The sequence below is a fragment of the Eublepharis macularius genome, chromosome 13, assembly GCF_028583425.1.
Source record: "Eublepharis macularius isolate TG4126 chromosome 13, MPM_Emac_v1.0, whole genome shotgun sequence".
Classification (NCBI taxonomy): domain Eukaryota; kingdom Metazoa; phylum Chordata; class Lepidosauria; order Squamata; family Eublepharidae; genus Eublepharis; species Eublepharis macularius.
In genome coordinates, this window is record NC_072802.1 from 48,096,793 (window position 1) to 48,108,602 (window position 11,810).

Genomic DNA, 11,810 nt, shown 5'->3' on the forward strand with positions numbered 1-11,810 from the left:
TCGTTGCTATGGCAGCCACAAAGTGGACTGGTCTAAGCCGCCCAAATGCCGAGGCTGCCTCTGTCGCCGGTGCCAGAGCAAGAGAACGACGTCGGGGGTCAGCCGCCCGGCCGCGGCTTTTCTTTCGATGCCAGTCCGAGCAGCAGCGGCAGCTCCTCAGACTCAGAGGCAGGAGGAAAGGTTAGAAAGGCTAGGCCACAGGCCGGGCTGGAAGAGAGACGGGGAGCTGGCCCCGAGTGACTTTGGGAATTGTAGGTCTTGGCAGAGGAAGTTTTGGGATGCTGAAATCTCTGTCGTAAAGTAGTATGGCTCTGACCTAGATAGCGCAGGCAAGCCTGATCTCCTAAGATCTCAGAAGCTAAGCAAGGTCAACCTTGGTTAGTAATTGGATGGGAGACCACCAACGAAGACCAGGGTTGCAGAGCAAGACAATGACAAACCACCTCTGTTAGTCGCTTGCCATGAAAAACCCACCAGGGGTCGCCTAAGTCAGCTATGGATGGCCCTTTCCACTACTACCACCAAGGAAATATGGTGTGCCTAAAATCTTTCTAGCCAAGCATCCAGTTCTAGCCAAGTGCCAGCAGCCATGTCTCCAGTATCTGATAGGCAGAGTTTATGACTGAGCATTGGGGTTCTGTTGTGGGCTGTCCTGGGCAATGCAATTTTTAGCTTATGCATGGAAACTGCCTTGCCAGATGGAATCAGGTAGATTCATTTAAGACTCCAACATAGTTCTTAATATCGTCCATCCACATTTCTCTGGGAGGGGTGTGAAAGCAACAGCCTTCCCCATGTGGTTTGCTGCTAATGCCTGGTATGCTGCCTGAACATGGAGATTCAATTTAGTTATTGCAGTTGATATCAGTCATTAGATTTCCTCCCACGACTCCATAATCTGATCCCTTTTTAATCCCACCAAGACTAACAGCAATCTGCTCTTATCATGATGGCAGATTCCGTATATTAATTGAAGGCTAGCATGAAGAAGGATTTTCTTTTATCTGCCCTAAATGTACCGTCAGTTAATATGATTGAGTTGCCATGAATTCTAATTCTATGAGGAGAAATTTTGTGGCCATTATATGTATTTTATCCCTTGATCTGACTCTAATTCCCTTTAGTCAGATGACAGCTGCTGGGAACTAAGTTCTCATGTACTGCTTGGGTCTGATTTGGATCAGAACTGCAATTCAAGGGGAGAAGGGGCTTCAGCCTTCTCATTGTGCCATTTCCCTGCACCAAAATGACCCTGAGGAGTTATTTGCTCTGCTGGGGGAATTGGCACTGCAAAAAAAAATGATCGCAGTGGAAGCAAATATGCATAGAATTATGTTCTTAAGTCTGCAACCTGTGCACACATAGTGGAGAGTTAGTATTGCAAACTCAAACCAACTTACTTGATGGGACTGACTTCTGAGTAAACATCAATAACATGATCTGCAAAAGTCTTGAACTCTAGCTGACTTCTTTGGTGAGCAGCAGCCCTGAGATAGGAGGTCCAGCCCAGCAGATCTAGCACTTAGATCCCCATAAGGCCTGGGCTCTTCTGGAATACTGCAGACTGCAGAGGTGCTCACTGAAATGTGCCAAGCACTTCAAAATGGAAACATCAACTCACATGCGCTAGTGGTTCAATCTTTCTCAGATGTTTCTAGCATATTAAAATACCTATTTTGTTTAATTCTCTCTGTTGCTTAACGGTGTTGATAGATAAACTTCTGCTTTATTACCTTCTCACCTAGTAAGTGCACATACATGTGGGCATGTACACATGGGTGCATATCTTGATTTCATGTTGTGAAAGGCTAGTCCGAGATCTGTTGCTGAACCCCAGGAAAATGAAAGCTTGCATGTGGAGAACACTGAAGATGATTCAGAAGAGAGGGGATGTGAAGAGGAGGTGAAGGAAGATGTTGAAAGTGAGGAAGAGTGGGATACAGACCTGGAAACAGAAGGTATGAGATGGACTTTGCGAAAGAAGTTATACCAGAGCTGGCCCACCCATTTAGAAGGACATAAGTGATTGCCCAGAGAGCCAGAAGGGAGGCTTGCCAGTGGCAAGCAGCAGCCCTGAGTGGTACCTCCAGCCCCAGTGCTATGGGCTGGGTGCTTGGCATGGACAGTTATGGTACTGGCTGCTGGGGTCTGCTCTCCTGGCCTGCCTTCTTCCAGACCCCACGAAGGAGGTAGAGAGGAAGAACAGGAGATGGCCAGATCTGCTTCTAGGGTATATGATGCCTTGCTGTGCTTTGCGACTCTTAAGACTAAGATGCCATTGGATTCAAATAGAATATCCACATGTTAATAGGCTGGCTTGTTCCACTGACTGGCTTCATTGGTTTTTATATGTTGTATTTTCTTGGGAGTTTAATCTTTTTTTTTCCTCCCCTCCCCTCGGAATTAGATTCTAAGAAGGTTTATGATCCAACAGGAAAAGCCAAATACCTTGACATCTGCCAAGCATATGGTGTCACCCCCGTCTCTTATTTTATACGGCACATGAAGGATTCTGAGCTGTGTCTGATGCACCGTGGCCTCGGCCCAAAGGTAACACCTGGCGAAAATCCCTTTTCTTTGGCTCTTTTGTCTGTACAGGACTAGTTTGGGGGATTAATTAGCAACTCTCCAATCAGATAGATAGCAAAGACAGCTGGGGAATCCCAGTTCAGCTTTTGCCTCTGCCATTACCTTTCCGAGTGGCTAGAGGCAACCCTCTGCTTCACCAGTATTCCTTCCTTTCCATCTGCAGTATGAGGGTAGCGATGTGGGCTTCTTACAGAGTTGTTAATTTAAAAAAAAAAGTGAAATATTATGAGCTCTTGGAAGTGTAGCAGAATCTTTAATTATCAGATGCTGATGCAACCCAGATGCTGTGAAATACTAAAAGAGGTATTAAAATGCACATTGAGGCTCCACTAAGCAGAGTTACAGAGTTTTAAGCTCATTGACTTCAGGGGACTTAGAAATGTGTAACAGTGCCTAGGATGGCACTGTAAAGGAATTTTTGTGTTTTTTTTAATATGCTTTAGACCCCCCCCCAACCTACTTAGTTTGCACTAGTCTTATAAAATTTTAATTAACTCTTCTTGATATGAAGCATACTAACAAAAACAACAAATGTATAATAATACATTATGTAATATAATAACATCTATCAACATATATTCACCCCCTTGATTTTTATAGCTAGTTCATAAATTGAGATAAAACAAATCCAAATAAGGTGTCTAGTGACTAAAAATGAAATAAATTAAAACTAGCTGAGGAGAAGAGTTTGCACCATTGACCCATCCAAGGTTATATAATCCTCAAAGAAGAGGAAACAGCATCTATTTTATTTCGAGTTTTGACCTGAGTCAGTAGCCGTGCTTGCTCTGACCCATCATCAGACAATATTGTATTCTTTGCTCCTAGTTCTCTCACATCTTTTTTCCCTATTTCAGGGGGCCAAAGCTGTGGCTCTTTCCCTGGCAAGCAATACATCTGTTGTGAAATTAAACCTAAGGGACAATTGGCTGAATGGAGATGGGACAACTGCTGTGGCAGAGATGTTAAAGGAAAATTGCTACATTTCAGGTTTGCCCTGTAATTCTGTGGGTTTGAGAAGTGCTTTAGCAAACTGTTATCCATATGAAACACACTCAAATAGATATTGAGGTGCTTTTGCATGTCCTGTGGGTCCCTTTCAGCTAAGTTTCTAGAGATTAGGTTTCATAGTGAAGTTTCAGCAGGTTACTATGAATGAGTCTGAGAAAGGTTTTATATTCCATATTTTGTGTGTGCTTTGGGGGGTTTGTGTTTACTTTCTTGAGTCTAGGAGATACAGAAATGGGAGAGGGGGAAGCAGAGGCATCCTTGAGAGATTGTCCAGGAGATCAGCCATTTTGAGAGCGGGCGCCTCAATTGGTTTCTAATTCTGACTAGTCAAGAAATTAACAGGAACGCTGTGGAAAACAAAGAAAACAGGTCTGGGACCAGAGGAGGAGAATCTTTTTTCAGTAGGGCTAAAGGATGGTATTCTTCTCCCACAGATGTTGATTTATCTGAGAACAGGCTGGGGGCTGAAGGGGCCAAGGCCTTGTCTGCTATGCTTCAGGAAAATACCACGCTTGTCACCCTGAAACTCTCGGGAAATGAATTAAACGATCAGGCGGCCAAATATCTTGCCAGCGCCCTCTTGACCAACAATAAAGTGAAATCTCTTGATCTGAGTCATAACTCCCTTGGGGAGTCAGCAGGTAAAGGGGCTTCTCTGACAGTGGCAGGTACCTGTTGCATTAAGGGGATGGGGGAGTGTTTAGAGGAGGGGTTTAATGGAGACAAAGTGGTTTATGAGCCAGTGGCTGTAGATGTTCCATCTAGGCCAGGGCCAGGAATCCTCCCCAAGAGAGTTTGGTGCTTGAAGTGGGAAACTAGAATGATGTTGCCTGAGTTGGGCAACTGTCCCCAACTCTGCATTAAGTGCATTTGAAATGTTAATTGTTCTGAGTGGAAATTACCATGCACTATTTTCATAACTATAAATGCTGGGGAAATTAGCAATAAATTTGTTCTCTTTTAATTTCCCATTCATTTCTTGTGTGTTTGTATGGAGGGGAGGGGATGAGTTAGCAGGAAAAGTTCCCAGTGGATTGTACTATTTTGTGGATAGGCCATGATCTGCCTCTGGGAACAAAAAAATATTTGTGTTAATTAGGAGCATAACTGTGTACAGTTGAGAGCTAGCAACTAGCTTATTGTTCTGCCTGAAGAACAATTCTCTGCCACTTGGACGTCTGCATACCCTTTCACAAAGGAAAGGGAATCCAGAAAAAGGGTGTCACTTAGCCTGTTTTGTTCCTTTGGGGCCATGTGCTAACATTTGTCAATATTCTCTTCTGAATGCAGGTGATGTGGTCATTTCTTCCTCCCTCTATGGATCAGCTTCATTTCTTTCCTGTGACTGTTCATTTTTAACATCATGCTTATCCCTTGTGCTTCAAGGCTTAACTGCTCTCTCAGTTTCATGCGCTTGGCTTCTGTCGTCTTGTATTTCCCTCGCTGAACAACCTTGATGCTGGGAGACACCTCATTTGCTCTGTGCACAGAAAGAGCCTCACCTTGCTCCTAATCAGGTTTCCCCCTCCATCTTACCTTTTGTTGAGGACACAGTGGAGTTGATGGAAAACAGGAAAGAGGGAGAGCATGCCCAGACAACAGGGAGGTACAGGGCAGTGCAGGAACAACTTTAGTGATAGAAGAAACAAAAGAAAAGAGGGAAAGCAAAGGTCGGACTCAGTGGGGGAGAAGTGTTCCATTAGTTATCTTTGTTGAAATGGGGGCAATACAGCCCAGGAAAAGGAACCTATCACCACCACCCCTTTGCCGCATGCACCCTCTTCAAAATTTTAGTCCAAAGCTGAGAAAGCATTGCTGCTGTCCAGAAACTCAAGCTACTCTGAAATTCTGCACAGCCTGTTGACTTTCATCATATGTCCGGCTGGAGTCACCAGGGCTAGCCCTGGATGTCTTGTTGCCTGAGGCAGTCAGATGAATCCCTTCCCTTCACTGATGTGGGACATCAATCTATCTCCTTTGCAGGCCTCCTCCTGTGCTCACATACAGCTCACGTTCACTACCGTGGGGCTTTTGCAGGAGATCTACCCAGCCAGTTGTATCTACCTCTCTGGCTTGGCTCACTTGCAGGATTCCTTTAAGTTGGTTGTACCATCTGCACTTTCCTGTGGCACATCTTCTCTCTGCTTGTGGCTCCTTTTTCACCTCGTTCTTCCTCTCCTTCACCCTCTTACTGTGTTGAGAATATTGAGCCACTCTCACTGCAGTGATCAAGAAGCCTTGTTCTCTTGTTGACTTCAAATATGACTGCAGCCATGCAAGTTATCATAAATTGTCAGCAGGGCGCTTTGGGCAAAACTTAAGGGGAGGAGGTCTCTTGAATGTGTCTGAATATCATACTTGCTACCCAGACCTCCCATTCCTCTTTTCCAACATTTTTTTCAGGGGAGGAGCTTGGAGCAGCTATTGCAGAAAATGCAGGCATGAAAGAGCTCGATCTCAGCTGGAACTGCTTCCGAGGCCAAGGAGCGGTTGCTGTTGCCAAAGGTTTGGGGGTAAGAACTTAAGAACTGCACTCTTCCCATCATTTTCATCCTGCTAAACATGCCATTGTTGTTTAGTGCTGTTGTAGTGCCAAAACTTAATGGGAGCATTTGCCACTGATGAGGTGGTCTGACTTGGAAGTACACAAGTCAGCCTAGTTTTTGTTACTTGGGAAGCATTTGGATTTATAGGATATTTGTGTAACAAAAGGGTCACATGAGAGATTCTTGACCTCTGTGGTTAGCATTGCTAAGGTCTGGATTTACATGGATAGGTCTTTTAGATTTCAGAAAAATGGTAAAAATGGTCTGGGGAGAATTGATTGCTGCCAAGAATTCCTTAATGAAAACATACTCTGAATTTGAAGATCTCCGTTGCCAAATTTTATATCCTCTGGCATAAAGGATTCAGCACACTTTTTCATTCTGAAATAACTGGTAGCTGCAAATTCCCCAAAAATGTGTCCATCAAGTTTTCTAGTGGCATTTTCTGGATTTCTGAGTATTTCCCTCCTCGGTGATGCCACTGAGCCTGGACCTTGGGGCAGCAATCCAGGTCACCCCAAGACAGGCTGTAGGTGTGCATTTAAAGGATACATTCCCCTCTAAAAGAGGGCCCTCATAAGACCAGAGTGTGAAATGCTCTAACAGCTCCATTGTCCCCCCCTCCACAGGCCAACATATTCCTTCGGGTGTTGGATCTCTCCTACAATGGCTTTGGCAACAAGGGAGCTGCTGCCCTGGGTGAGGCCCTGAAAATCAATAATGTGCTAGAAGAACTTTATGTTGGGTAATAACATTTTAAAAGTGCGTATACTTCTTCTTGAAAGTTCAGAGCTTTTTCTCAGTAATCCTTACAACAGCCCTGTGATGTAGATCTTTAATTCTCTCTCCTTATTGTCTGTGGGGGAGCTGAAGGGAAGGGCTCCTGACTTGCTAAAGGGCCAGGAATATGTTCATAAGTGGGTTGAGATTTGAACTGGGGACACTTTCAGCTTACATTTGTAGCCGTAACATTCCAAATGCTCCTGAGCAGGAAAGCTGAAAGTGGGAGCATCACAGGAGTTGCCACTCCCCACAGCAGACCCGTTTTCTCTCTCTCTCTCTCTCTCTCTCTCTCTTGTAATAATGCTGGGTATAGTAATGGTCTACCTTCATGTCCAAGACTTCCCGTCTGTCAACTTGGCCTTTCTGCCTTGCCCAATAAGGACATAGCTGTGCTGGGATTTGGTATTCCCACTGGACCTCACAACCCTTTGAGAATAAAAGGGAATGTGCATGCTGATCTTCTGTGGAGTTTCCGAAAATGCATAGAAAATGCTTCAGTACATAATGTGCCATTTACCTTCTTGAGAATCTCTCTTTCACTTTTGAAAAAAAAAGAGAGAATGAAATGTTCTAGTCCTCCTTATTGTGAAAGTTCACTTCAGAGTGTGTGGGCAAGGCTGGCTGAAAGCTCAGAAAATAAGTTACTGAATCAAATTTCCAGGGCCTGGAAGGGGAGGCGTTGGTGCACTGCAACTCCTTGCCTCTCTCTGGAACCAGAATTATGCAAAAATTACAGAATAAATTGTGGAAAAGAGCTGAAGATTGCTCTGTCTTCTCACTTTGTTCTCAGCAATAATCGCATTTCACTGGAAGGAGCTCTTTGCCTTGCTTTGGGCCTGAAAGAAAACAAGACTCTAAAGAGCCTCAGTGTAAGTAGCATTTCAGAGAAGGCTGGATCCTGAAACTTTGCCATAAAAGAAACAAATCCATTTCCCTGTTGTGATCTGCAGATGGTCAGAAACCCCATACAGAGTGAAGGCTGCATTAGGATTCTGAAAGCTATCCAAGCAAATCTTGGTGCCGTCTTAGAAGTCCTGGATTTTTCAGTAGGTGTTCATTGACTGAAGGGAGCATGGTGTGGTCTGAAAATTACAGGAGGTGATTCAGGATTATCAGGATTAGTCTCTACTTGTACAATGGGGCTTTGTTAAAGGTTGGAGGGTGTGATGCAAGAGAAATCACTCAACTGTTTGTAGTAGAGGGCAATGCTGTGAACAGGGGTTGAGATCTTTTGGAAGTGGGTGATGGGACACTCATGTGGTGGTAGGTTGGTTGCTGCTGTTTTACAGAATTAATAATTAGCTTGTGGGAGTCATTGCCCCTAGTTTGGATTAGACAATTTGTGGAGGACCATCAGCAGCTATTAGCAGTGATGGCTAAATGGAAACTCCATATACATAAGCAGTATATCTCTAAACATCAAATGCTTAGGAAATTCAGTAGGAAAGGGCTGCTTCCTTCTGAAACTGCTTGCAAACTTAATAGAAGTATCTGGCTTAAAGCAGAATGCTGGAGAACCTGGGTCCACTCCAGCAAGGCTAGTCCTATGTTCTCCCTGCCCCTCACAAAATCTCTGTGGCCGGTACCCTCTACTGCTAAGCCTTCCCCAGTACAGTGGAAGCTCAGCACTTTCCCTTCTCGTGGGCATGGTCACTTTACTCTTTTGATTGATAAGGAGCTTTGTTCTGACTTCTTTCTTCTCTGGCCATTTGCTTTAGTTATCTGTTATGTCCCCCTGAAGGTGACATTTCCGCCTCTTACCTGAGGCTGGTTTGTATTTCATATTGTGCTGGGCAGCTGTAGGAGAGCTGTTCTGTAAGAACTGTCCTTCTCCCCCTCCCCCCAAGAAATCTTTGGTTGTATACAGCCAGCTTCTCAGCAGGTGCAAAAAGAAAGAAGGATCCTATTCATCCACTCAAAAAAGGCTATGCTGGGTATCATGGGACCTGCCAAGACAAAAGCCATGTGGGCCAAGGACTTTAAGGAGGGAAACTGGGCAAGATTCTGTTAAAAGTTAGCTGGCTCTAACCTTATATGTAATAGAGGGTCTTTTCTTCCTTTTCAGGAGATTGTATTGAAGCAGGACTTTACAAGCCTCTGTGACGCTGTCCAAGAAACCTTTCCAGGCCTTCAGATCAAATACGATGGGACCAGACTTTCATTCAGAGCAGACCAATCCAAGGTGTAAATCCCCTCTTGGGGTCATGGAGGGCAAAAGTGTTGCTTAAATGTCATGTGAGAAGTCTCCATGCCTCTTAGCCACTCACACCCCACTGTTACCTCTGGTCAACCAGGTCTTGCAGGTTTTTAGTGTATTGGAAAACTGCAAAATCTGTTGGGGCAGAGACGACAGCCACTCAAGAGATACAATACCTGAGTCATCTGTCTACATCCAGACAGTGCTCTCATTCAGAGCCTTTAGTGCTCTAAATGAACCATTGTCATCTGTCAACATCCAAACAGTGTTAGAAACCCCTCCGGTACATAGACCCTCCCCCACCTAACAAAATCCCCAATTGGAAAAAAAGGTAGGGAGAGAGGGGGAGACACTTCTCCTTCATACATTTCACTGATGCTTTACTAAGGACTACATGGCACACTACATGAGAGACAGGTGATCAGCTCTCCTGATGTTTTCTTTACCACTAAAAAGTACGAGAGGAGAGGATTTGGATTGGGGCCATGGCTTTGGGGGACGAGAGTTAAAGGCTTGGCCTTAAAAAAAAAACCGACATGGCTAATTGCAGCTTTGGACTGGGAGAGTTAATTGGGGGTGGGGGGAATTCAAAATTGGTCGCGTGCAGTTTTCTTCATACACACCATAAGTTATTATTGACACCACCTTGTGCTCATGTGGTGATGCCAAAAATAATATGCCCTATTATTTGAAAGAGGAAAGGATCATGCTAAAAATTTCAAGGAATCTTGGGATGGCATCTGGGTGATGGAAACCCTAAACAAAGAGTTTCGCTTGGGCAACAGCAAGGGGACATGAGGGACATTGCAAATGTGGCTAGAACAGTCTGTGGGCCAAGGAAATGTTCATTTACACAACAGCAATGTCTTATCTGGCTAGGCCCTTGGGGAAAGTCCATGGTAGCAAGAGCAATTGCAAGAGGATAGTGCTTTGGTATATTTTTGTTAGGTTTCCTGAGAAAAGCTTGAATGCTAAGTGGCCCAGCAGAGTCCCTGATCTTCCCTTTCTGATTTGCTGCTGTGAATGATGGGAGGGGAGTCCATAATCATGTCATCTCCAAATGTTGTTGTATGCTTCTTATGAGAAGTGGTCTGTCTTGGTTTTATGCATATATTGTGATGGAATTGATCATAAGCAATAAAGTAACTGTCTGATTCTCCATTCTTTCTTCACTTTATACCTAACGGGGAGGCAGGCCTTAGAATGCCTCCCCCATCTCTTATCTGCTAATGCTGCACTGTTCTAATGTTTAACCCTGTATTCCCCAAACTTTTGATTGCTAAGGATTAAATTGCACAGCTCACTCAGTAGTTATGATTAGAGTCCGTAATTTATGTTGCTTAGCCTTAAAAGTAGTCATGGGGGATGGCATGTGAATATGAATAGGGATCACAGAGCCCACCACTCCTAAACTTGCCCCTTTTTCCTGATTGGTGGGCCTTCTCAGCTGTTTATAGCCCCAGTAATTTAAAAAAAAGATAGTCAATCTCTCTCTGCCTTTCTCCCCCCCCCCCCACAGGTTATGATGGTATAAAATTTGTGTATTATCTATCCCACTGCTGGGGTCCTGATCCGTATTCCACCACCGCCACCCACCTTCCTGTGGTTGCTTTTCAGTGTTAAACTGTATGCTGGGTGATCAGATAATGGCCATTGAATGTAACAAGCAGTTTGGCCCTGGGGTGTACTGCCTGTCAGTTCGGCTCACTTCACCTTTACCAGTGGTGATCAGGCAGCTAATTAATTGACAGGCTATTTGCAGACTGTGAATTTGCAGGAATAGGCTACTTGCACCCCACAGAAGCCAACTCCCAGCTAATCAGGGATCAGATGGGAATCAGTTTCTGATCTGTGGCTGGGGAAATTTTGCCCTGAACCCAATAGAGTTTTTAGAGGGGTGATCAAGAGCTGATTCTCAGCTGATCGCCTGGAAATTATTCTTCTGATCTCCCATCCTGGAAAGTGTGGTGCCTCCCAGACTTCCTGAGATGCAGCAAATTAGAGTTGTGGTGATCCTATGGGGAACAAATGAGTCTAGATTGGAGAATGGGGTATGGAGTGTGTGATTGCAGTCTTCAGGTATCTGAAGGGTTGTTACATGGAAGATAAAGACTTTTCCTCTGTTCCTCCAGAGGGCAAGATAAAAATTAATGGTCTTAAATTCCAAGAAGGTAGAAAGAGACTTTCTCACATATTCTTGTGGCTGCCATCCCCCACCTTTTCCCTTATAACTCCACAATGAAAAGGGTTAGAGACCTTTTAAAAATTAACGTTGGGGACTAGTGTACTTTTGCAATTGATAATTTTAACATTATTGTTTCACAATGCTCTGTTAATTACTTCCTTCTAACAAAAAAAACCACTGGTGGCTGTGAGGAAGGAAAATGGCACTGATGTGGGCAAGATTTACAAAATTGTGCACCTTCCCATCTGCATGGCATTCAAAGGCATTTTGATTGTGATCTTTCCAAACAAAATTATACCAAAATATTATGCAAGGGGTTGGACTAGATGACCTTGTCTCTGTTTCTAAATAGGTTGGGAAAAGATTGCAACAATGTCAGAAGAAACATGGAAACTGGATGAATAGAGGATAATGCCATGTACATGCTCCTGCAAACAGTGAGGCAGTAAGGTAGCCAAAGTTGGAGAAAACATCTCTGTGGAAATATCCTAGGAAAACT

At 44.2% G+C, this 11,810-nt stretch overlaps 1 protein-coding gene across 5 annotated transcripts; it reads left to right on the plus strand.

Moving 5' to 3' along the window:
* The first annotated feature begins 33 nt into the window (after positions 1-33).
* Positions 34-10,285, plus strand: LRRC74B (leucine rich repeat containing 74B). 5 transcript variants are annotated; one of them, XM_054996646.1, is made up of 10 exons: positions 34-180; positions 1,808-1,958; positions 2,408-2,550; positions 3,447-3,579; positions 4,035-4,241; positions 6,004-6,113; positions 6,776-6,891; positions 7,720-7,798; positions 7,880-7,975; positions 8,995-10,285. In XM_054996646.1, exons 1-10 carry the CDS (start codon positions 46-48, stop codon positions 9,115-9,117), a joined length of 1,293 nt encoding a protein of 430 aa, XP_054852621.1. In that variant the 5' UTR covers positions 34-45; the 3' UTR covers positions 9,118-10,285. The 5 variants fall into 5 exon arrangements, with proteins under 5 accessions (XP_054852621.1, XP_054852622.1, XP_054852623.1 ...); XM_054996647.1 differs by having other exon boundaries at positions 2,435-2,550; XM_054996648.1 differs by lacking the exon at positions 7,880-7,975.
* The last annotated feature ends 1,525 nt before the right edge of the window (positions 10,286-11,810 follow it).

What these genes read in the sequence shown, in the direction of transcription:
- LRRC74B (XM_054996646.1), top strand. Translation starts at nt 46, where the DNA reads ATGCCGAGGCTGCCTCTGTCGCCGGTGCCAGAGCAAGAGAACGACGTC. An exon ending in ACTCAGAGGCAGGAGGAAAG is followed by an intron (nt 181 to 1,807) that starts GTTAGAAAGGCT and finishes ATGTTGTGAAAG; the next exon opens with GCTAGTCCGAGATCTGTTGC. An exon ending in CTCCCTTGGGGAGTCAGCAG is followed by an intron (nt 4,242 to 6,003) that starts GTAAAGGGGCTT and finishes CATTTTTTTCAG; the next exon opens with GGGAGGAGCTTGGAGCAGCT.